Source organism: Malaclemys terrapin, chromosome 7 (genome assembly GCF_027887155.1).
Source record: "Malaclemys terrapin pileata isolate rMalTer1 chromosome 7, rMalTer1.hap1, whole genome shotgun sequence".
Classification (NCBI taxonomy): Eukaryota; Metazoa; Chordata; order Testudines; family Emydidae; genus Malaclemys; species Malaclemys terrapin.
Genome location: NC_071511.1, coordinates 66,381,793 through 66,408,814, shown reverse-complemented (window position 1 = coordinate 66,408,814; position 27,022 = coordinate 66,381,793). Strand labels below are relative to the sequence as shown.

At 39.7% G+C, this 27,022-nt stretch overlaps 1 protein-coding gene across 6 annotated transcripts in view; it reads left to right on the top strand.

The window, feature by feature from the left end:
• The window catches only part of KCNMA1 (potassium calcium-activated channel subfamily M alpha 1), an 879,212-nt gene that overhangs the window by 460,747 nt on the left and 391,443 nt on the right, over nt 1-27,022 (top strand). For all 6 annotated transcript variants that reach the window (XM_054034181.1, XM_054034180.1, XM_054034184.1 and 3 more), the window contains exon 3: nt 4,951-5,012. In XM_054034181.1, coding sequence (XP_053890156.1) covers nt 4,951-5,012 — 62 coding nt within the window. The remainder of the gene's footprint in view (nt 1-4,950; nt 5,013-27,022) is intronic.

The following is a 27,022-nucleotide window of genomic DNA, read 5'->3' as shown; positions in this document are numbered from 1 at the left end:
TAGTGCCGCACACAGGACTTGTCATCTTATTTTTCCCAGAGAGAAGTTCTTGGATATGAAGAAAGTGTTCCATTATTACTGAGTCAGTTTATGCTTCCCATTTCCAAGTCATCCAATAGATAGAATAGTTCACAGTGCCACTAAACAGTTAGACAGCCAGGGCAAGGGGACATAATCAGTCTTACTCACAATGAAAGGGCATTGCTGTGTTTATAGAGCTTTTCTACAAAAAAGAATTGCAGTCAAAGGGGTACTAACTCATATTTTTGTATTGCCGTGATGGTGTACTGTGTGGCAAAACTCTACCATAGAGTAGAGTCCTGATTATCTGAGTAACTTGGGCAACACCTAATATTGTGTGATAATTTGGGAGCTAATAGAATGGGGAGGCACCCTGGCCATTTGTTCAAAAGAGAAGTTAGGAATAGGAGGGTGTCAAGGCTGATTCCCCACTCTGGCACTTCGAGTGCAGAAGGTGGAGGCCCGTGAGGATTTTAAAAATTAATACTGGCCACTCCAGGCTTGTATTAAACTCCCAAGGTTACAGCTTCTCTCTGACCTTGGATGGGTAGATGCGGCCACCACCCAAGTGCAAAAAAACCCTTTGAACCCAGGAAGGAGCACTTGGGAATTCCTCCATGTGGGGTACCCTCAAGCCCTTTCACCCCCCCCCCAAAAAAAGAGCTGAGAAAGAAAACAAAGGAAATCAGCTGTTCATAGAATCATAGAAGACTAGTGTTGGAAGAGACCTCAGGAGGTCATCTAGTCCAACCTCCTGCTCAAAGCAAGACCAATCCCTAACTAAATCATCCCGGCCAGGGCTTTGTCAACCTGGGCCTTAAAAACCTCTAAGGATGGAGATTCCACCACCTCCCTAGGTAACCATTCCAGTGCTTCACCACCCTCCTAGTAAAATAGTGTTTCCTAATATCCAACCTAGACCTCCCCCATTGCAATTTGAGACCATTGTTCCTTATTCTGTCATCTGCCACCACTGAAAACAGAGGAGCTCCATCCTCTTTGAAACCCCCCTTCAAGTAGTTCAAGAAGGCTGCTATCAAATTCCCCCCTCACTCTTCTCTTCTGCAGACTAAACAAACCCAGTTCCCTCAGCCTCTCCTTGTAATTCATGTGCCCCAGCACCCTAATCATTTTAGTTGCCCTCAACTGGACTCTCTCCAATTTGTCCACATTCCTTCTGTAGTGGGGGGACCAAAACTGGACGCAATACTCCAGGTGTGGCCTCACTAGTGCCAAATAGAGAGGAATAATCACTTCCCTCTATCTGCTGGCAATGATCCTACACAATGCAGCACAATATGCTGTTAGCCTTCTTGGCAACAAGGGCACAGTGCTGACTCATATCCAGCTTCTCATCCACTGTAATCCCCAGGTCCTTTTCTGCAGAACTGCTGCCTAGCCAGTCGGTCCCCAGCGTGTTGCGGTGCATCAGAGTCTTCCATCCTAAGTGCAGGACTCTGCACTTGTCCTTGTTGAACCTCATCAGATTTCTTTTGGTCCAATCCTCCAATTTGTCTAGATCATTCTGGACCCTTTCCCTATTCTCCAGCTTATCTACCTCTTCCCGCAGTTTAGTGTCATCTGCGAACTTGCTGAGGGTGTAATCCATCCCATCATCCAGATCATTAATAAAGATGTTGAACAAAACCGACCCCATGGCACTCAGTTTCATTCCGGCTGCCAGCTAGACATTGAGCCATTGATCACTACCTGTTGAGCCCGACAATCTAGCCAGCTTTCTAGCCACCTTAGAGGCCATTCATCCAATTATACTCTTTAATTTGCTGGCAAGAATACTGTGGGAGACCGGATCAAAAGCTTTGCTAAAGTCAAGAAACAATACGTCCACTGCCTTCCCCGTATCCACAGAGCCAGTTATCTCATCATAGAAGGCAATCAGGTTGGTCAGGCATGACTTGCTCTTTGTGAATCCATGTTGACTGTTCCTGATCACCTTCCTCTCCTCCAAGTTTTCTTGAGGACCTGCTCCATGATTTTTCCAGGGAGTGAGGTGAGGCTGACCGGTCTGTAGTTCCCCGGGTTCTCCTTCTTCCCTTTTTTAAAGTTGGGCACTATATTTGCCTTTTTCCAATTGTCTGGGACCTCCCCCAATTGCCACGAGTTTTCAAAGATAATGGCCAATGGCTCTGCAATCATATCAGCCAATTCCCTCAGCACCCTTGGATGCATTGGATCTAGATCCATGGACTTGTGCATGTTCAGCTTTTCTGAATAGTCCTTAACCTGTTCTTTCACCACTGAGGGCTGCTCACCTCCTCCCCATACTGTGTTGCCCAGGACAGCAGTGTGGGAGCTGACCTTGTCTGTGAAGACCAAGGCAAAAAAAGCATTGAGTACTTCAGCTTTTTCCACATCATCTTTCACTAGGTTGCCTCCCCCATTCATTAAGGGTCCCACACTTTCCCTAACCTTTTTCTTGTTGCTAACATACCTGTAAAAACCCTTCTTGTTACCCTTCACCTCCCTTGCTAGGTGCAACTCCAATTGCCACCATCTAATTAAACAACATATGCACAAACCTCTTAGGACACCAAAAATCCAATCCTGTTCTTAAGGTAAATTTTATTAAAACCGAAAAGAAAGAAAATACACCTGGAACTTAGGCTTTTGCTAGATTTAAAAAACCCATTTACAAAATTTAAACATCAAGAATAACCTTCTGAGGTCCAGCTTAAAGGTTACAAACAAAACAAAAGCATTTGGGGTTAGCACAGAGGAGTCCACAAGCCTTACAAAATAAAATAAATAAACCTAATCATGTCTTTCTAGATATTTCTGATCTACTTACATATCTGGGTTTCAGATAAGTAGGTTCCAGGTATGAACTGATGCTTTTTCAGACTTGGTTTTAAAGCTGCTTACAGCATTGCTCTATGTCTCCACTCTCCAGAGAACAACAACAACACAGACAAAGTGAAGATTTTCCCCAATTTTAAAAAGTTCTAGCTTCCCATTGGTTCTTTTGGTCAGGTGCCCACTCCTTTCCTTTTACCTGGGGGCTTGTTAACCCTTTACAGGTAAAGGAAGTGGAGAACAGCTACTAAGAGGAATTTTATAGCTAATTGGCTGGCTGGATGTCCATAAAAGGGAACTATTCCCCCCCCCCCTTCATTTATCACAGAGAGAATCAAACATCTGTATTACCCTGAATAACATATCCTACCCTGTCTCTCAGGACTTGATCCTGCACCCACTGAAGTCAATGGCTTCAGTAGATCTTAAGGGTGCAAGAAATTGGGGCAAGGAATCAGTATTTTATTCCCACAGGGCAAGACAAGTTACAAATAATATTTTCTTTGCTCAGTCAATAAGGAAAATAGAAAATGTTTGAGTCAGTAGCTATGGTTTGGATTAGTAATTATCTAAATCAAAATCACTTGCCAAGTAAAATGGAAAGTTTAGTTTCAATTTTACCGAGTTATTGTTAATTCTTAAAAACAAAATACTTTTGCATTGTTTTAGCATGTCTCATGTTAGAAAGGATTTGTCAAAATAGCATGAAAATTCACATATCCTTTTCAGTATGCATTTCTGTTGCCTGGTACTTCCCTTAAAATGTATCCCCTGTACATCTACCTGCTCAAACTTAATTGGATTTTTGTCAATATAGCATGTGAAATTCCTAGATTTGGCAAGCTTCCAGGCACAGTAGAGGAATTAATATTTAAGCTATCCTAATTTTTAAAATATGCATTGTGTGTATTTAACCATGGAAAATACATGACATCACAAAGTGAGGGGTGGAATAAAGGTTTTATTGATGTATGTTAGAGATAGCTGCATTAGTGGCAAAGCCATGAATGAGTTACCCAAATCACCCTAAACTAGAGCCAATAAAACATTTTATATCACATCACCCATATTATGTATTCCATATACCATAAAATTTATAGGGAAAAAGTGTTAAAGAATTTTCAGAAACTTGTTTTTATTTATCTTGTTTGTATCCCTTTGCCTATAAAGCTAGGGTCCTCGGTACAATCAGTCCAAAGGTGTAAGGCTCAAGGAGAGAATGATTTATCTTTTGAAAATTTAGCTTTTGAAAAATCTGAAATAAATACAAAAGTTCTGATATTTCACAACCTACTAGGGCTGAAATTAACGACCTTAAAGTTTTAAAAAGGGGGTTCTGAGATTTTTTTCAATGGTCAAATGCACCCATTTCTAGCCTTCATGGTTTGCAAGGTATTGGATTTTAACGTTGGGCTAGTGACAGGTTTGAGTGTTGCCTGCCTGTTTCCTATAATATTAGATGAAATGGTACAGCTATGTGAAAAGAAGGAAATTATTTGCTGGAATGTTGGAAAGAGAAATCAATTATTTGAAGCTGTCTGAAAGTTTGGAATGTAAGAAACAATTGTAAGAAATGTAAGAAATGTAGAGATGGGAGTATTAGTGGGCAGTGGACTGGTAAGATGATCAAAAGTGCATGGTAAAAGCAAATGATCACATAGCTTTACAATTTATCACATGGATTTCACTATCACACATTTATATTACATGTATGTGCAATCTAATTTATCATCTCTATTGGTTACCTACAAGGAATGAGACATTTTTTCTGGAAAGCTGAAAGATAGCTCTGATAAAGCTACAATATGACTTGAATACCATTCAGTGGGGGAAGCCTGTCATTTAAAATTAATTAATCCATTTCAGCAAAGGTTAAGATACAGGAGCCATTTGCAAATTGCATTTCCCTGAGATGGAAGTCAGCCTTTCTCTCCCCCTGTCCATCAATGAAATATATTGTTTGAAAATGTGAGCAGGGTTAGTTTTTAAAATAAATGACAGCCAAAAATAAATTGAATGATGTTTTACATATTATTTTCTCTCTGAAGTGTGAAAGAATAAATGTTTCAGTCATACACTGTTGAGTGATCGCATTTTTCTTTTTGTTTTTTGCAGGTTGTCTTAGTCTTTGCTCTTAGTATTGGTGCTCTTGTAATATACTTCATAGATTCGTCAAAGTGAGTATTCTAATACATTTTCGTTCACCTCTTTTCCTAAAGCAATTATGTGCTTTAAATTGCTCCATTCATCTACTTACATTCAAAGTTTTTTATACTCATCACCTGAATGAAAAGAACTTTATAATAGTGCATGGTATTCCAGGCTAGTTTTAGGGATGAGGGAAAGATCTTTTGTAAACTATACTGGTCTTGGTTACATTTAGTGCGAGAGAAGGAGAGGATAGAAAATAACATTTATCTTAGTTTAGAGTATGCATACTGCAAGAAACATTACTTTAAGTATTCTTCAAGGACAAAAATAAAATAGAGGATGTAGGGAAGGGAATTGGACTTGAGAAGCCATAGGCTTACAGGACAAAGAATGTGTATATTTAAGAATTCCAGGAATTCCTTTGAAAACTCATCAAAAGACTCTATGTAATACATACCATAATTATATCTAGCATTGTTATCAAATTCTGAGTTTGATTGACGTGTCCAAGGCCATGCAACTGATCTTGTAGGACGTGAGAAACATTTCAAAATTTTTGGAGGGATAAACAAAATGTGGTCATGTGGTGATGTTTCAATTGGGAGAGGTCAGGGTTTCATCATGACCATGCATCATCATGACATATCAATGTAAACATAACAGTCATGATGTCTTGACACAGGTTAACGTAACCTAATTTTATATCCTCCCCTTTGATACTTATTTCAGTAGGTCTTTGTGTAGCAAGGCCAACATAGGTGTGGTGCGAGTGTAAGATTACCTAGATCAATGGCCTCGCATGAGCCACAACCCTGGTAAGAAGGCAATTGCAAGGAAGTTAATAGAATGTTATTCAGTGGAATATCCATTAGGGAGGGTAATCCACTAGGGCATGAGTGGCATTTTACGGCACTAAGACTAGGCACACAGTTTACCACCTAACTTTGGGCTTGTTTTCGCTGCAACAGTTAGCACACTTGAGTTACTTCACTTGAATTAGCTTAGCAAAAGTAAGAGCAACCACACTGCAGAATAATGCTTCAGCTACACAGAGTGATTTGATGAGCAGCACAGCATGATTGGATTATTAGTGGAGGAGTTGTTGTAATTCAAGCTGCAGCATCCTTAGTGCATTATTAACTGGAGCATCAGCAACAGTTAGCTTGAGACCTCATTTTCTCTTCCCATCCCCATTTCTCACAGGCCAGTTAACTCAAGTTTAAAGTACTACTTGACTTGAGCTAGGGATTTTTGTGTGTAGACAGGAGTTGGGTAAAGGACAACACTCAAGTTATACCTTGAGGTAACAATGCAGTGAAGGCAAGCCCTTGGACTTTTGACAATTCAGCTAGAGTTTTTATAAGCTTCTCATCCTAGCTAAATTCTCCTTATTGTGTCACCCTATAAGCAGGGGCTGGTCTGAAAGTAAAAATAAAGTATCCTTATATAGAAAAACTTTACTGAAAAGCCCTGGCAATACTTATATGAACCATACAATGCTCCATTGAAAGGGTCAAATAAACAAGAGTGACATGGGTAGATGAAACTGTTACTCCTGTTTTTAAATTTCAGCCCAATTAAATTCTGACTGCAGTGGCTGCACCCCCTCTCCCCGGAGCCCCTCGTCTGTTGTGAAAAAGTACAATACTGTAGTATTTCTTGAGTCTTGTCTGCTGAGTTAATTCTAGGCAATGGATCTCTATAAGTCTGTTTGTTTTTCCCCTCCAGCTGAGAGAAACTCGGACTTAATGGGGAGATTTGTTGGGGTGTTTATATAGGCCACCTAATCTGTGTAGTATTACAGTTTTATTGCTATTTCTCACCTACTGAGGATAGCAGAGCAGTTGAGCTGCAAGTTGTCTCTCATCAATTAACTCAGCTAATATTAAACTCAGAATTGCAGTTTCCAGCTACCTCAAACCAACAGGCTTTCTATTACTGCATTATTTTAAGGGGGTTTCTTCTATCTCTTACTGAGGAAAGTAACCATTACTTGCTTAATTCGGATCTAGAAACTCCACAGTCAGCATCCTGCAGTGAAAAGTTCTGAATTAACTTGCTGCATTAAGAAGCTGATACGATGTCCATTACAGCAATGTGGCACCATAGGGAGTGAAATATCAGTCTATTAAGACACCTAAATGCAGATCTCCAGTACTGTGTGTAGTGAAAGTAATTCAGAGTTTACATTGTGAAAACTCTACTTCTGTTCAAATAGTGAAAAGCGCCAGTAACATACTAGAAATGTGCATTTGAACCAATGGTTGATATAAAAACTCTAGGGGAACTGTAAAGGCTGATATACATGTAAAAAAAGCAACCCAAATGGGTCTACTCTGTTACCTTGCACAAGGCTAATCTTCATTTTGTGTTTATCACACGTCTGCCCCTGTGAATAATGATCAGACTAGTCAATCAGCAGCTAAATGAGGTTGCAAACTTTCAATAAAATATGGTGTTAAACACATTGTGCCTTCCCATTGCCTTGAACCATTTGCCCCTGTCAAAAACTCTTTTATTCAGATATGTTAGCACATTTCATCTGCTTCACACTGAGTTTACACTGGTAGAAAATGGTGCAGGGCAGCAGAAAATCAGGTACATTTCCTAGTTTCCGAATGACTCAGTAACCACTGCACTTTTTTTTTTAAAACTAACTCTAAACATTTGTAGGCCTATTACAGAAACTCAAGGTAATATCGGAGTAAATGCTATAACCAAATGTCACAAAAGCTGGCTAAATTTGACCACTGATATTCTAACATGAGGGCAAGTAAACCTCATGCTTTAGGGTATTAACTGTGGGAAGGTGTGACGCTTCCCAGGGGTACCCCAGGCTGTGAGGCATCTCACTATTACTTGTCCTTAGTGTGAGGAAGCCTTGTCTGTGACTGCCCTGGGTCAGCTCCCCACCTCCACCAGCCCCTGGCAACACAAGCACTCCCCTTCGAGGCTGCGTAGGCCCTGCTGTCACTCTGAAGATTAGTAATTGGCACGCTCCAACCCTGGATCCCTCTGACTGTCTCCAAAGAGTGTCCAGTCCTTAGTCCACTGGACTAGCACAGAACTCACAGATTTTCCGCATCTGAAAAAACGCTACACCCCAGCTTACCAGTACCTCCTCAGATCACTGCTCCAGTAAACACACAGCACTTGCTCAATTTCACTATAAATTTATCTATGTTTATTGAACATAGCACAAAGATTGAAATCATAGCAAGTAGATGTATTGAAAACAACAGTTACGTGATGATTTTATTTTGTACATGCATTCTAGACCCTAGGCTTAATTAACAAGATACTCTCGTGTTTTGTAGAGTATTGCTCACCCAAATTCTTGCAGTGCTTCACAGCTAGAGCCCTGTGTGGATACAAAATTTGGATCCGTATCCATCCACAATCCGCAAACATGGTCCGTGGATATAAAGCAGATATCCCCAGATTTGCAGGACTCTGTTTACAGCTAGGCTGGCTGTAACCCTCTTTTCATGAGACATGCATGCTGTCATAGGTGAAGCATCCAGTGTGTTGCTTTGCACTCCAAGATATCCCAGAACTATCCTTTGCCTTCATTAGTAAACAAGACATCCCCTGCTGTTTGTTTATTACTGTGAATTTCTTCTGTCACAGATTTTGCAATTTCTCAGTATGCAAACAGACATACCCAGCTCCCTGTCATTGATGCTACTGTCTAGAAGGGAGGCAACTGTATGCCCCATGCAATTGTGATCAGTTGGGTGATAGTGACCAGAGCTGAGTCATTGATTCCCTTTCCTGAGCAGATAGCAGCTGCTCCATTCACTCTATATAAAAAAAGGCTCTTTACAAAGAGAATCACAAGGCACTTCATTCTTGCTAGAAGTAGATGGAACCTTATTCCTTACTCCACTCAATGCTTCCTCTTCCCACCTGCTTATTGTCCCACAAAACCATAGTGTGTGTAGGACCATATTCTTCCTTGCAATAAATGTGTGTAACTCATATTGATGCCAAAAGAACAGGAGTACTTATGGCACCTTAGAGATTAATGAATTTGTTTGAGCATAAGCTTTCGTGGGCTACAGCCTACTTCATTGGATGCATATTGATGCCAGTGATGCATGTTTGCAACTAAGGGCAGAATTTGGTTCATAAACTGAGAAAATAATGAATAGGAAAATGGCTTGACTGTTTAGGATCCTTACTAATCAAATTTAGTCTCATCCAAAAGCTCCCATGTCAGATGATCACAGTTCCACACACCCCTCTCCCCCAGTTTGCTGAATTGCATCAGTAAGACTCAGTTAATCTGGACATCAGAACTTTTAAACACTCTGAACTCAATTTAAATGTGTAAATCCTGTCATCTTTGAAGTAACCTGTTCCTAAAGGCGATGCCAAAAATGTAACCAGCACAATTATTTTAATCTTCTGGTATAATCATAAAAATGCAACATTTTTACTAAGAAAAATTAGCAGAGTTTCACATCATCTCTTGATGTATTTTTAAATTGCGTAAAACCAGAGCTTTAAATTGGAAAGGAAAAGGGGTCAAATACAATCTGCTTTAGTATAAAATAACTTAATGTATTCTAATGCTGCTTCTTTTCCCATTCATTTCCCTTTAAAATTGTTTATGCTTAGTTCTTCAAGGTAAGATATTAATGAAATCATCCTTTACTGTTAGGTGAACGTAGGTTCTCTTCCTATGTCCCTTAGCTGGTTCCATAGAGTCTGCTGAACATACTGTAATAGAACAGAGAGCAATCATGCCAAATATTTGGCAATGTTGTGTTTAGTCCATGCTTTTTGTAGGTAGTTCCCCCTCCCTGCTAGCCTGTATTTGCCTTTCAAATAGTACTAGTATGTTATTAGTCAAGTCTTGTTTTCAATACTTATATATGCAACATAGCATATTCTGTGTTTTGTTGGTGTCAAAATTAATGGTGATTTCCTTATTTCATTCCTCATTTTCCCTCCCCACCTTCACCTACCCAACCCTTACTATTTTCACAGAGTGCACTACCAATAGGGTATAGTAGATGTTACAGTAGATGTATGAAACTCTACCCACTATAACAAATAAGCTTCCACAAAGGTGGAAATAACATCTTGGAGCCAGGGTCAACCCGAGTTGCAAACAACAAAAGTACTTGCTGAAGACTCTGCAGTCCTCCATGGATTTTGTAACTTGTGGGCTCACCTGATTTATCCTTCCTGCAATCAAAGTGAAAGGGACGCAATTCATTACATGAGTTAATACCCTTTCTTGGGGCCTGTCTCATCCTAAGGTTGGCTCCACTTAATGCACAAATCCATACATATAGTGCAACCTAGAGCTGTCATTTACATATAGGCATAGGTATGCAGAGCGTCTTACTGACATAGATCAACCCTTGTCCCAAGGAGCTTACATTCTAAAGGCCTGTTCCTGTAGCCATTTTCTCATGAGAGCAACTTCTTTAATGGAGTCCCTTGGCTACAAAATCGAGTCCCCATTTAGACTTTCAAATTATGATCAATGACAGGACAAGAATAGGAGAGAGGATGCAACAGATAAGTCATTTAATTTGCTTTGTATTTACTGGCACAGATTGTAGTGGTTTATATTGATGCTGTTTTTTAAATTGAAAGACAATATTGCAAGTCTTGCTAAATGGCTACATTTTCACATTATCATGCACTTCCTTAATTAGAATCATATATAAAAGTGCCATTTGGCAATGAGAGCAAAACAGCTGGATCCAAGAATAGCAGTGACATCATGAATGGTGAAATTTATTTACATGTACATATAAGGTCTTGCTGAGGATACAAGCTTGTCCACCGCTGTTGCCTACTAAGCTGAAAACAGCCAGAATCAGCTTTTTCTCTTTTTAGATATGGTGCATACACATGAATTGCTCCCTATGGTCAGCTCTGTCTTTTTTTCTCATAAAACCTCTCCTTGTGCATCAAGAAAGGTCTCAAAACTGTTAGGTGCTTCTGTGTGGGAGAATATGATCTTATCAGTTTTCTAAAAAAGCTCTATATACAACCCGGTTGTGAGAGTCTGATAGGTTGCACAAATACTATCAACTCTTAGATACTGCTAAAATATTTTGTTCACTAGACAGGTGACATGGGATAACATCTGTGTTGAGGCCAGCCTTGAAACACAGAAAATTTCATCTTCTATTTCTGGTTGCTTTTCCAAAGTAATATTTTTGCTTAATATACTTAAAAAGTGCTGCCTTCTGCCACGACTTTCCCTTGAAACTGCCATAAGTTACTAAAAATACCAGTAAATATCCTATCTTGCCCTCCTCATTCCAAAATCCTTTTTGTGCTGCTTCCTCCTAGCCTGGCACAGGCTATAAGGGGGCTCAGTTTTAGCTGTTGTAAACACCACCTTTGTTGGTGCTGATCACCTGTAACTGCTACTAAAGCCAATGGGAGTTGAGGTGCTGGTGCTCAGCACCTGTCAGGGGTTGATGCTATATTGATTATGAATGCAAGTTTTGAATCATATGAGAATTCAATTTAAAACACTTTTAGTAACTTGCTAGGTTCATTATTCTTGCAGTTCTGTATTTTCTGGAACATGGTTACTGCAGATAGTGTCATGTGACAATGGTAAAGAATCACAAAAGTTGCATTCTTCTTACCTAGACCAAGGAATTTTATTAGAAAAAAGAAACCAACATTAATCCTAAAGCTACTTTCTCATCCTGTGCTTCACTGCAGAGCTTCTGTCTAGAAATTTCCCCAGCCACCTCTTGTCTCGCTTTTCTGTAACACATTTAAGTAAAAACTGTACACCTCTATCTAGCTGTTGCCATATAAAAAGACACTGATATCTAGTGGAATTGACTGGGATAAGTTCAGTCTGAGGTACACACTAGTTCTTCATCTTTGGGATTCACTGGCTTGAGGTCCATTAGAGCCTGAGTCTCTTGGTTTCATGACAGTTTGGCTTTTTGTTTATTATTTAAAGTAAAGCGAAACTTTGTTCCTTGTTCAGTAGTAATATGAACTGGAAACCAAGCTTGCATGGGTACTAAGAGCTTTTTTAGAATGTACTTTGTGAGAGAGTGAAGGAATGAGAGTGAGGGAGCTGCCCTGCTAGAGACTTGGAGGTCAGCAGGAGCAGGCCTGCTAAATGAGTCAACCAGAGACACCTGGCACAGGGAGGGAACCATAAGAAGCTGATTGCTTATAAAAGGGGTGGGGGGGGGGAGAAGGGGACTAACTTTGAGAAGCTGCAAAGGAGTAGGCTTTGGCAAAGCAGCAGCAAGCTATTAAGAAAGATTCTGTGAAGGAACATTTTTCGCTCACCCAGTCTGAGGTAAGAACCATGCCCTCAGACAGATTTGTGGGACTCTGAGTGATTGGGGAATTTCCCTATTTAAGTTTGTTTCTCCCATGAAGAAGTCCAAACAGGCTGTGTTGATGAGACAAACTTATATTAAATTTTATTGGACTCTTTTTAAAGAAAACTGCCTCACCAGATCCTCCATGAGGGGAAGTAGTGGGGTGAGGTGGGGAGGAAACAGGTCACCCCTCCCTTGTCCTCATACACACTGCAATGTGTATGGAGGATCTGAAGGATTCTCTGCACCTTGAGGTCTTTAAACCATGATTTGAGGACTTAAATAACTCAGACATAGGTTAGAGGTTTGTTACAGGAGTGGGTGGGTGAGATTCTGTGGCCTGTGTTGTGCAGGAGGTCAAACCAGATGATCATAATGGTCCCTTCTGACCTTAAAGTCTATGATTCTCTGTGCAATTTTAAACACCAAAAGAAGAACCTGGCTTCTTGTTGAATTCTGTGGATTCATATGGTTATTTGTTGTTAGGCACTAAATTAGAATCCAGTGAGTCTAACCAAGAGATTCCACTCAAGGAATATCCTGTGTGACTGTCCCAGGAGAGAAGTGTCATTAATGAGGCCAGCTCATTCTTTTGGAATAATTCATTAGCAAATGCTTTTAATTGGTGTCATTGCAGGCAATGTCCATGGACTCATTTATTCCCCTGGCTACTGTGGCTGTAAAGAGATCTTTTGCATCTCATGTGACTTGCTATAGTGACTACTACATATTAAGACAGTTGTTATGCCAGAGAATTTACAGTCTAAATAGACAAGACACACAAAGGGCGGGGGAGAGGACTTTTATCCCCATTTTAGAGATGGAAAATGAGCCATGGAATTAAGTGGTAGTGCCAAGAAATGAAACCAGATTTTCTGACTGTGAGTCTAGTGTTTGTAACCAGAAGAATTTTCTTTCTTTACACATCGCCTTTCTTCAGAGCCCAAAACCTGCTGGTGAACCTTACTCAATTTACAGCTTTGATAAACAGAAAAACAAAACACCACACTATATGAAAGTTTGATCCTAAATCAGGTGAAACTTGGCAATTTCGTTTGAATTTTGCTTTGAATTTTATTTTTTTCTAAATCCAAAACTCAAACCCAATATCAGACAATGTGAATCCCATGAAAGTAATATAAGATTATGCACTGAAACACTACAGCTTTACAGTAGTTTCAATGCAGTGTTATGAACACTAGAGCATTAGAATACCCTAATATTTTTTCATTAGCAAGCTTCACACAATTCTACTTTGGATTCATTTGTTATATTTTTAGGAAGATGAACATTCTGGTGCATTTTATATAAAGGTTTTGGCTAATTCTCCCATTCTGTGTGCCAGTTTCTTTTCCACTTTAGTGCCCATCCTTGTATCTACCTGTCACCATTTTCTCTGCTCATAGCCATCTACTATGTCTGGACTCCCTTCTGTAGGTGGGATGAAATTTACCTGTAGGCAGATAGGATTTAATTGGTATTATAGTATTTGTGTTGGCTATTTTGAAGATTTAAGTGGGACTTAAGTGGTGCATAGGCTTTGTGCTTCCCAGTCACCCTATGAAGAGTATCTTCATCTATAATAAAGTTATTCTTTGCCTGATTGCACCTACACCAAGTGCTCTCTGGCCCATATTTTGTTTTCTTTTTGAGGCCAGGATGAATATTGTGCTGTATTTTTTTCACAGTTGCAAGATTAGATATAGCAAGGATGCATTAAAATGCTGACATCGGGCCCTCTACTGTGTTGCGACAAATTATGTTATTGTTGCTCAAAATGGCTGTGACAGTGGCCATCATTAAAACTTTTATAAGCTTTTCCTTGCTAAGTAGATACAAACATCTTGGTATTTCCTATGCTGAGATTGTGATTATATAGGAAATATCTCAGTAATATTAATTGCAAAGATAAGAATGTCCATACTGGGTCAGACCAAAGGTTCATCTAGCCCAGTATCCTGTCTTTCGACAGTGGGCAATGCCAGGTGCCCCAGAGGGAATGAATGGAACAGATAATCAAGTGATCTATTTCCTGTCGCCCATTCCCAGCTTTGGACAAACAGAGGCTAGGGACACCATCCCTGTCCATCCTAGCTAATGGCCATTGATGGACCTATCCTCCATAAATGTACCTAGTTCTTTTTTGATATATTGAACATGTGCATCAAAGAAATGTTTGCACCACCCTCCATGTTTGAAGGAGCCTCCATCTCCTTCACATTCTTCCTTAATTCACATCCTACTCCTAGTAGTAAAATGCTGATAGTCTTCCCTCTGAAACTTCCCCTACTTCCACACTTGTACTTGAATCCAGTTACATTGTGTCTGTTGATAGGAGACATTTCCCTCCCAGTTCCAAGGTAGTTACAAACCCTTCACATGTTTGTAGAACACTATTTATACCTATCACACTACAAAAATAATAATAATTTATTTATATGAAAACCATTCCATGCAAATGGTACAGGTATCACTCCACATCCTGTCTAGATTTGCCACAGTCCCCTGCATTCAGTCTCCTTGCATTACCTTTGTCAATTCTACTAGTTCAGTTAGTGCTGCAATGGCTTTTGTCTGTGACCCTCTTGCCACAAATCATTTCACCTTTGAGCTGATGAATGCTGTCCATTGCTGAGCAAATCCAGTTGGATTGCTCACCATAAAGTTAATTCCTAGCATCAGCCTATAATCTCACTAACCGTACAGTAGTTCATTTGAGATACACTAGGTATAATTTGTCATATTCAGTGTATAGAAACTTTTAGGTTATATGTAAATGAATCCTTGCTGGGCCAGTACTTTCAAATTACTTAAAACTTTACATTTATTTCACGTTGATCCCCATAAACCATAAAAGTGACACACTGTTCCTACCCCAATCCTTGGACAATGACTAAGTGTATAACTTTAAAGGACTGAATCATCATCTTTTATATTGATTTGGCACCAAATAGGATTTCCAATCCTTTATAAGGCCAGATGAAGCCAATTTGATCTTCACTGTATTTGTATTAGTTACTGCAGTGCACCCACTTGTTTGTTTAGCCAAGAAGTAATGTTCCAAAAAAGGTGCCTGGTCACTCCATGGCTATAATTGTTAATTTTCTGCAATGTATTGCACCAAGTTTTGAACACACTGTCCATAACCAAGGCTCAGTGGTAACTACTGTTGTTATAATGAAGGTCCACTGTTCATGCCAGAAAAGTACACGATGCAATATGCAGCCTTTACAGGTAATTAAGTGCCAAAGAGAAGCAGGGCCATTTGTTAAGAACAAGAGATGTTAATTGTGAGTGAACTCCAGTACCATGAAATTGTTTCTATTATACAACAAAAGGCAAGAGAGTCAACAATCCACAGTGTAGAAAAAATGAAATGCAAAACTCTTTTTCTTCATTTTTATTGCAGTAGCAGCTAGGAGTTTATCATAGACCAGGACCCAACTGTGCTAGGCACTGTACAAACACATAATAAAAAAGATATTCATGAGGTTTTGAACATTTTTGATAGCAGTCACTCTTCAGAGTTTCCATTTGATATAAATTGTGTGTATGGTGAAATCAACGTTTACTTGACACTTATCAACAAAAATATAATCCTACAAAGTCTACAGATCGCTGCAAACCAGATTGATGCTGAATAATCTACATAAAATTTAGAATTAAGCTTGTTCGATGTTTGTCCTCTATATTTTCATAATTTACAAACTGACCCTTTGCACAATTCCTGACAACGTTCATTCCCACCTTATGTATTTTTCAGTACTGTTAGGCAATCATGATAAATATAAGGACATATGACTAAGAATTATCCTGATAACTATAATTATTATAAGAAGAAATAATTGTTGACTAAGGCCTGTTCTATGCTATGGGGGTAAGTCGGCCTAAGTTATGCAACTCCGGCTACATGAATAACATAGCTGGAGTCGATGTAGCTTAGGTCAACTTACTGCAGTGTCTACACCGCACTTGGTCAATGGGAGAAACTCTCCTGTTGAGTTACCTTATGCTTCTTGTTTTGGTGGAGTACTGGAGTCGACCAGAGAGCAATCTGTGGTTGATTTTAGCGGGTCTTCGCTAGACCGGTGCATCGATCGCCACAGCGATTTTTTTCCCCAGAGATTTCTGAGCATTTACAACTCTCATTGGATGCAACAACTTAGCTCAGAACTTAGAGTGCAAGAGAAGATATGGATGCTTAGCACTGCTGAAATGTGGGCCACTTATTTGGGTGCCAACACATAGACTTAGGCTGGGTCTACACTACCCGCCTGAATCAGCGGGTAGAAATCGACCTCTCGGGGATCGATTTATCGCGTCCCGTTGGGATGCGACAATCGATCCCCGAATCGACGCTCTTACTCCACCAGCGGAGGTGGGAGTAAGCACCGTTGACGGGAAGCCGCAGAGGTCGATTTTGCCGCCGTCCCTACAGCGGGGTAAGTCAGCTGCGATACGTCGAATTCAGCTACGCTATTCACGTAGCTGAATTTGCGTATCTTAAATTGACCATCTTCCTCCCCCCCATAGTGTAGATATACAGCCTAGTATGGAAATGTTGGACTTATGAAACAGCAGTTCACCTGACAAAAATAATTATCTTTAAATCCCATCCTCCAAATCACTTGCATTGTGTCTTTCTAGCACCAAGGTGGCTTTATTGGTGGTGCTTCACTAGAAAGAGCAGAATGACCCAGTTCTGGAAAGAAAAGTTATTTTTAAAATACAATATATACCTTTTTTAAAAAGAAAATTATAATATACAGTTGACCATTAACACAAGTAGCTTCCATGTGTCAGGTGCACATGTGGCTTTATTTTCTGAAATGTTAGAATCCACCAATCACTTGCAAATAAGACTGAAGTTTGTCAAAGGTGATCTCAAGATGGACCTGCGCAAGTCTACATTTTCACCCTTTTTTTACAAGATTATGATAAATTTTGTATAAAGTATGCCTTGTGAGGTATCATTTGAAAACTCATAATTTGCTGGATATGCTCTTCAAAGGGAAAAGAGAACCATAAGGAAGGGGGACAGATGCCCCCAAAATATTCCTCCCTTTCTCTCTGCTCATGGCATCCACAATGCCTGAAGGACAAGGAAAGGAGCATTAGACTGGAGGAGAGGTCCTGGATGAATGTCATCCAGCCAGTAAGACTGCGAAAGGATGTGGTGAGAGAAACTTTAGCTTTGAATTCATTTAGCTTGTTAAGTTAGATGTTGTTTGCATTTTTACTTCTTTGTAACCAATTCTGACTATTATGCCTCATTATGTGTAATCAGATTTTTAGATTAGATTAATGGAGATATCCTATCTCCTAGAACTGGAAGGGACCTTGAAAGGTCATCAAGTCCAGCCCCCTGCCTTCACTAGCAGGACCAAGTACTGATTTTGCCCCAGATCCCTAAGTGGCCCCCTCAAGGACTGAACTCACAACCCTGGGTTTAGCAGGCCAATGCTCAAACCACTGAGCTCTCCCTCCCCCCATCAATTAATCTCTTTCTGTAGTTAATAAACTTGTCTTATTGTTTTATCAAAATCAGTGTGTTTAGATTGAAGTGTTTGGGAACCTCCATTTGAGATAACCGGATTTGTGCATATTATTTTCTAGTAATAAAATGAAGGACTTTCCATAAACTTGTACTGCCCAGAAGGAGAGAGCTGAGCAGTACAAGATACACATTTCTGGGGACAAGTCTGGGACTGGGAATTTGCTGCTGTTGCTCTGCAGTTTAATTCAGGAGTGGCTGGCTATAGCACTCATATAATTCAGCTTTGAGTAAGTTACATGCTAGAGGCTGTGTGTGAACAGACCAGGAGTGGTTGGTCTCACAGTGAAGCAGTGTAAAAGGTTGGAGAATTGAGAGGACACAGCTGCTCAACAGTCCAGACTGTACCCTGGGTAATGTCACAGGACCTTTCAATGAAGAAATAATTTAAAAAAAAAAAAAAAGAAAAACACATTACAAAACTTGCGATTATACAGCTTTGAGAAATGTGCACAATCGGTTTCTGTTTCCTTTGCAATGTTTCATGTATGGACTGTATTTCATCATGTGACACCACCTCAGTTGTTGTGATACAGCAAGATGCAAACTAAGCAATTAATACTTATTTGGTAACTATATTTATAATTTGAAGTTCAATTGTTTGTTTACACACACACACACACAATCAACTACGTATGAATGTTTGTAAACATGCTACTTGAATTACTGGAGTTTTATATTGCAAATAACAAAAGGCTAAGGGTTTCATCTTCAACTATAATTTGAATATCATGCCTTATTTCTTTAAGGGCTAGGTGGTGCATGGAGATTGCTAATGGGATCTGAAGCTTTTTGTCTCTAGTTCTTCCCTACATATTATTCCCAGGTTAGTAGAGAATGACCAAAAATCCAGTTGTGATATGGACAAGAGTCAACATCACAAACACAATAGCACCAACTGCCATGTTCTTGGAAATCTCAGCAGGAAAGCCAAGAAATGAATGAGCATGGGTAATGAACTTCCCTTTCACCCAAAGAGTGGTACCCCTCAGATCAGGGTTGAGGCATGTTGGCAAGATGAGGCTTTCATTGTTACCCACATTTTACCTTTTCTACAGATAAATGGAAGAATCCAGTTTCTAGTGTGTTCAGTTTTGATATCTTGAATCCAATTTACATACAAATATCTTCTCTTTCAAATTAGTTTGGTTAGCAAGACTTATATTAAAAAGTCTCTAGGGAAATGATTTCTTTTGTGGAGGAGGACTATTAAAAGCAGAGATGCTAAGGGACAACAGGAAATTTCCATCATGGCATGAAGGGGTCAAAAGCTTCTTTGAATGCTCAGTATGAGTGACAAGAATATAGTGTCCTTTAACTGTTAGTTCCAGAATTTCAGGAGAAAGCAAAATGCTGTATTGAGCCAGAGATTGGTTCAGGATCTTCTTTGTTTGCATATTTGTACAGTGTCTTTCTGAGAACTGGTGATTTATATGAGTGGGATGTAGTTATTCTTTTGATTAATGTTTAAACTCAGCTACTTCTAGTGCTTCAGTGATGTGGATTATTAATGTTTAATGTTGGCTCTTCTTACATTGAGGGTCAAGTTGAGGTGACTGTCCTTTATAAAGAATAGTCTCTCTAAAAGGGGCATGTTTTGTTCTTGCTATGTACAAGTGGAAGGATAAGAGTTATAATATTGTCATTGCTAAAGAATTTATCTGTCCTGATCTGGCCTTCCCCTTCTGAGAATCTGCTTGGATGTGACAGATGCTCGCTCAGCCTAATTTTCCCATGGGTTCTGTTTCTGGCCAGTATTATTTAATATGATTGTTTCTTCTAAACAGTCTTGGATGAATTTTGATCTTTCTGGGAACGTTAAAGGAACCCCATTGACATAAATTGCTTGAAACTGACTATTTTCAGAAAACATTAAGTATTTGATCAAGCACCCTTTAAGTATCATAGACAGACTTTTTTTAAAGTTCCTCTAAAAATGTATGAGTTTTTGTGCTGCACTGCTGATGTTTGTCAGCTATTCCCTTTATGGGGGCATCCAAACCATGCCACGGGTGTTTTGATTAGGCTTCAATGTACTGTGTATTGGCTCCACAGAATTACAACTAAATCCAAGTGACTAGGGTTACCACCTTTTGAAATGCAAAAAAAAGGCAAGCCCCTTCCCCCACATAAGGCAAGCCTGCTGCAACCCTAGCCCCTGAATGCAAGGCAACTCCTCAACCCGGCTTCAACAGCCACTTGTAGTGTGACCTACATTAAAAAAAATACAGCAGATTAAATTATTTTTTCTGGCAACTGGAAAACCCATAAAAAAAAAAATAGCCAGGCTGGTCAAATACTGGGCAGGTGATAACCCTACAAATGAATCATAGGGGCTAGATATTGTAAGGACTCTAAATCCCATGAGACTGTGTGTGGCACCCTTTGGGACATTTTGAATTAAGCTCTGTGATCCTCGGGGGGAGAAAGGGGACGTGTAAGGTCAGGAGATTGTATGGGGCTGCACTGAATGGCTGGGAGCCTGAAAGGCCTGGTGATGGCTGAGGAAAAGCTGGAGGAGAGAGGAGCAGAAAGGATCAGGTGCCTGAAAGAGAATGTCAGGAGTTTCATATGAAGGGGAGGCTAGGCCTGGTTCCAGCTGTGCTACTAGGTGTCCAGTGGGATAGTAACTAATAGAAGTTGCCTGTGTTTGGACGTGGAGATTTGGAAGACTTCACTCCGCAGATGTCCCTGCTGAGAACCCTTCTTTACTCCTCCTTAGCAGCCAGCCACTGAATGCTGTAGCAAGAAACAGCTGGTTGCACTAGGACAGTGTTTCTCAACCTGGGGGTCACAGGAGGAGTTTAGGGCGGGTCGTGAGAAAGGTCAGTGTTAGGGGGTAGGAAGCAGAGCAATTTCCTGGGGCCCCACAACACAGGAGGCCCCACAAAGCTAATTTATGTATTTCAGCCCCGAATGGGGCTGAAGCCCAGAGCCCCGTGGCCCAAACAGGACTGAAGATAGGGAGTCACAATTTTTTCTAGTGGGAGGGGGTTATGATTTTATTTTAATTCCAGTGGGGGTTGCCGCCAGCATAAAAAGGTTGAGAAACACTGATTTAGATGGACTACATTGGCCAAAAGTGTTACCATAACCAAGTCAATCTCCAACATTAAACAGTGTTCAGCCAGGTTTGAGGTTTGGTATACATAAATCTCTACTTGCTTAGTACCATGGCAAACACACCATTAAAAATCCTTTTAACCTTTTCTTAAAGATTAAAAAAAAGAAGGAAAAATAGTTAAAGCATTTTAAATGTAAAGTATGAAGTAAGGCTTTCATTTTATTCCTTGTTCCCTTTCCCTATAGCTAGAAAGATCTTTTTTTTAGAAGCTCCCTATCCCCACCTCCTCCTCCACACCCTGGTATTAGATGGTATTAAAGTGGGTAATAACTGTCCTTTTGAGGGAAAGAGAAGAAGTTAGTTAAGATGAGCTGGAGCTACTGCTGTTGAACAGGAGCAATGACAACAGTCCTTCACGTAGCTTGTGACAGCAACCTGTATAAAGTCTGCTGCAACATCATCCAAAGCAGTATTATCACAGTTAAAATTACTGTAAATTAAAATAATCAGTAGAGAATGTGTGCAGGGAAAATGTTTACTCCAATTTCTGTATTGTAGTTAAGTTCTTTGATCTCAACCACACATGGTATTTGTGGTAAGGAAGTTTGTAAGAATAGTTCCAGGCTTGTTCAAGAGCAGTAGATTTCAAGACCTGGACCAGAGAAGCAGGCCGTGCTTTTCAGGACATATAATGATCCTGCTTCTGTTCTTTTCCAGACTTCCACTAAAGTCTTTACTCAGCCACGTGCATTTGAGTCCTACTCAAATACCAGAAGTTCCTCAAAATCTTGTACCATTTCTCCCTGTATCTCCTTAAAAGGCATCTATGCCCAGGTAGTATTCATCCAGTTGTTCTGTTGTACCACACCAGATCTGCTGCTGGTCATTGATGGGAAGCACGACATGAAGCAGAAAGCAGACTGGCTAGGCATATCCCAGGGGCATTGGTGAAAACACACTGGTGTTAGCAGCATCTCTAGGAGCACCTAAATGCCTCTATGCACAGTCTTCATTTTCATCTACTCCTAACTCCCCTGAATAATGACAACATTTCCTGTGTCAAGCAAGGGGTTGCAAGCCACTATATCACATCCATAATTTCTCCTAGCAATGATAGTCTCCCATGGAAAGTGATGAGAACCCTATTACCCAAAACACTTACAATTAGCCTGGAAATGTGCAGTAGGGAACAATCCTGCATTAGACGCAATGGATGAAAAATATGCTGAGACAGGTCTTTTCCACGCCACATTTCTATGAATCTCTGATAATGAATATGTACATGTATTTTAATATGTACAAGTAAACATGTTACAGTATTACTAGATGCCACTGGATCCGAATATCAAGTAAACTGTTTCTGGTACCCAGTGTTTTAAATCAAATTTTACTTGATATGGTTACTAGTCTTGCTAAATGAATAGGAAATATACTGTCTAAATAACATCACAATTGTACTGTAACTACAATAATTCCATTACCCACTCTACTGATAACACTATAGATTATTAAAATTGAAATTATATTAAAAATATCTAAGGCCAGATTTTAAAAAGCTCAGCGCCTATTTGGTCCCACTGAAAACAATGGGGACTAAGCACTTTTGAAAAATCTGTCCTCTTGTTTATTTTCACCATTTATACTGGATACTATTTGTTGATTAAATTTAGACAATGAAACTAGATATATCAGAAACATTTTCTGCTTTGCTTTCTGGTTTCCATATACTAGCCCAGTGCTGTTTGCTAGGGTTCCTAACGCTGCTGGGGGAACATTGAATTTAAAAAAATCATCCAAAAATATTTGTAAGCTGTATATGAATAAAACCTTCTCCTGCTGCTCCTCCTCACTCTTCTCTTTTTAAATCAAAGCCTGCATTTAGGTCAGTCCTAAAGCATCTGACTGTCTCTGCAAAGACTGAATTCCTTGTTCTTTTCCCTTGTGGTCAGATTAGTTATGCACAGTGAATTAGCAACATTCCTTCTTACCACTGGAAAAGATTATAAATCTGTCTAATGTAAACAGCGAGACAATTCAAATCAGTTTTTAAAAGATCGAGTACCACTTGCAAAGAAACGTTATACAACAAAGCAGTTATCAATGCATGAGGACTAGCAGGGATCACCACCTTTCTGTGTGATGTAGCACAGGCAATCACAGACTCATTATCAGCTTTTGAAACATGAATAGAGATGTGACCTCTTTCTCTCTCCCCACCCCCTTCTTATTTCCCTTCCTCTTGTCAGCTTGACAAATTGCAGCTTTTGGGAGACCCCAGTAGTTGATGAGTCATTTGTGGTTAAAAATAGAATTCCTAGCAGCAAGGACACCCATTCCACTTTTGACGCATATGTCACTACTGACAAGAGTCATGGGGCCAAGTGTGCCATGTTAATTAAGCAAGTGGAAAAAAACTCTCTCGAGAATGCCAGAATTGGAACTGGGGCAACACTGAAGGAAATAGCTTGGCATCTAACCATCTATGTAAACATCAATAACTGCATTTAAGGCAATACATCAAAATATGGATAGGCTTTTAAATAAAGTATTAGCCTGACTGGTCATTTTAGATGAAAATGAATGTATATATCTAGGTGTATATGGACTTATAAATTTAGTTTAATTTTTAAATCCACACATTTATAAATCTCTATGTGTACCTTTATAAAGCTGACTTACTTTCAAAACTCTCGGTGTGGTGAAAAGGCTCAGTGAATGGGTGCTGTATGACTTTGGTCTGTGTGTGGAGCAATTATTTGTGATTGCACTAATGTAACACAAGAACTGTGTCCAGAATAAAACAACCTCACTAGCTGCTGGCCCATCTTAGTTGCTTGGTTGGGCACCCTGGGTTTGCAGTGGCAGAGAATGAGGGTGGTGGCTGTGTAATGATGGCATACTAAGGCCTTCCAAGAGTGGTGTCAACAGTTGGTTTGTATCACATTTGAAGGTTATTTCATTTATTTATTTAAATAGTATTTTTTTTGTTTTGTTTTTTTTGTTATGGAAGGAGTATTGCACCTACTGGTTAGAGAAGAGAACTCAGCGATTGGACTTCGTTTCTGTTTTTGAGCCACTTGAGCTACTCAGTGACTTTGGGCTAGTCAGTGAGCCTCACTGCACCTCAACTTACCTATCTGTAAACTGGACATAGCAATACCTGCTTCACAACAAGCACCATGAAGCCTCATTAATGAAAGTCTGCAAAGTGCACAGACAAAAGACTACAAAGTATTATTGTTTAATTTTTAAAAAGTTGTAAGGCACTTGAAATGTGTGGAGGAAAAATGTAGAGCAAGAATAATAGAGCAGTGTTCAAACATTCAGCTGCATTCAGAACAAGATTCGAGCATCAGAGAAGATCCTTACTAAGAAATAGAATAGATATGTGACTACTAGAAATGAGATTACTAAATGTGGGTTAAAAAAATAAAAGGCACCACCTTGCTCAATGCTTCTGTTCTTTCTATGTCTTCATGTTTGCAGATGTTACCAAACTGGGAGGGATTGCAACTGCTTTGGAGGATAGGGTCATAATTCAAAATGATCTGGACAAATTGGAGAAATGGTCTGAGGTAAACAGGATGAAGTTTAATGAAGACAAATGCAAAGTACTCCACTTAGGAAGGAACAATCAGTTTCACACATACAGAATGGGAAGAGACTGTCTAGGAAGGAGTACGGCAGAAAGGGAATTAGGGGTTATAGTGGACCACAAACTAAATATGAGTCAACAGTGTGATGCTGTTGCAAAAAAAGCAAACATGATTCTGGGATGCATTAACAGGTGTGTTGTGAGCAAGACATGAGAAGTAATTCTTCTGCTCTACTCTGCACTGGTTAGGCCTCAACTGGAGTATTGTGTCCAGTTCTGGGCACCACATTTAAAAAAAGATGTGGAGAAATTGGAGCGGGTCCAGAGAAGAGCAACAAGAATGATTAAAGATCTAGAGAACATGACCTATGAAGGAAGGCTGAAAGAATTGGGTTTGTTTAGTTTGGAAAAGAGAAGGCTGAGAGGGGACATGATAGCAGTTTTCAGGTATCTAAAAGGGTGTTATAAGGAGGAGGGAGAAAACTTAGCCTCTAAGGATAGAACAAGAAGCAATGAGCTTAAACTGCAGCAAGGGAGGTTTAGGTTGGACATTAGGAAAAAGTTCCTAACTGTAAGGGTGATTAAACATTGGAATAAACTGCCTAGGGAGGTTGTGGAATCTCCATCTCTGGAGATATTTAAGAGTAGGTTAGATAAATGTCTATCAGGAATGGTCTAGAAGACAGTATTTGGTCCTGCCATGAGGGCAGGGGACTAGACTCGATGACCTCTCGAGGTCCCTTCCAGTCCTAGAATCTATGAATCTATGTTAGACCTGCTTATTGTAATAACCCAAAACAATTTTTTACCACTGTTAGCTCTGCAGACCCAGTCCAGTTCTAGGAGAGAGAGAGCCAGATTCTATTCTGGGCTTTGCATCGTCAGTAAAATTTGCTATAGAATTGTTATATTACTGTTGATGGGAATTATTGGGGTTCAGAGCATGAAGGGCAAACATTTCTGTTTAACTATTTGAGACATAAGAATGGAGTGAAAGCATAGCATTTTTACAGAATTACTCCTGGTGCCTATACTTTTACAAGCATTCACAAATAAACATTTGGTACTATGCAGAGTGGTTTATTTGTGACACCCATGAAAAGATTAATTTGTAAAACCCAGAAGCTTGCAAAAGCTGCAAGAAACAGTGTGATACCCTTAGGATTTATCAAACAATGAGAGTTTGATCTGCTGACGATAATGATCCTCAGTGGTATTTCACTAGTTGATTAATTTGTTGTTTGTTACCATTCTGGTCCTGTAAAAAAGGCAGAATTATCTTTCTACCTCATGTAATTCATTTCAGTCCTTACTAATCTTACCTTAGGTTTTGTCTACACTGGCAAGTGAAAGACAAAACTTTTGTCATTCAGAGGTGTTACCACTACTACCCCCTCTACCCTCCCTCCCAAAGACACACCTTTTGTCAACGACAAGTGCTGGTGTGAACGGTGCTTTGTCAGCAGCAGTGCTCTCCTGCCGACAGTGTTCGTTTGTTGGGGGTGGAAGTTTTTTGTCGGCAGGAGAGCTCTCTCCTGTCAACAAACAGCAGCTACGCTGCGTGCCTTTTAGCGGCACGGCTGTAGTGGCACAGCCGTGTCGCTAAAAGCTGCGTAGTGTAGACATAGCCTTAGTCTCCATTAAACGATTATCATTTGTCAATAGAAATCACACACTCTGTGTGTGTGTGTGTGTGTGTGTGTGAGAGAGAGAGAGAGAGAGAGAGAATGGGGTGATAATGATGTGTGTGTATATATAGAAGTGCCTGGTATTTTCCCTTAAAATAACAAGACAATTTAAAGGAATAAAAATCAATCAGTTATAATCAAACTCAAAGAATTAGTCCCACTAGTCATGAATAGTGACACTAGTCAAAACACTTTTGGTTGATACATATGAAAAAAAAAATCTTTGAAAAGACAGAATTTAAGTCAACAATTATTAGAATTATCTAAGGCAAATACAGGAAATTAACTCTGAGGCATAAAGGCAGTATAAGGCATACAGTTTCTTTTAGGCAAGCAAAGTAACTAAATGCATATAATAATCATAAGGGTTTGGTTCTCAAAGTGTGGCCCATGAAGTGCTTGTTGGTGATTCTTCTTATTTCTATTGGTTAACTCACATTAAACTTATAAACAATTGCTACAGTCGACACAGGGATATTATGGATTCATGAACAGGAGAGGAAGTTGGTGGTTTTAATTGTGAATGAGAGGGGCGGTGCTCTATTAGAATCTCTCTACTAAGATGTGGCTCCCTGCTATGAAAGATTTGAAAATCCCTCCTCTAAAGCAAACATTTTCTAATGGAGCTATTAAAACACCAAGCAATATCAATTGTGTGAAACATTCAAAGGCAGTTTTGTTTCTACACTAGGCCCATTTTCTCTAAAGAATATGGAAGTATTGGTTTCAGCAACCCTTTGCTTGTAAAAGTCTTGTGATAATTTTCAGATGGCCAATGTACATAGCAGAGGGGCATTGCTGGCA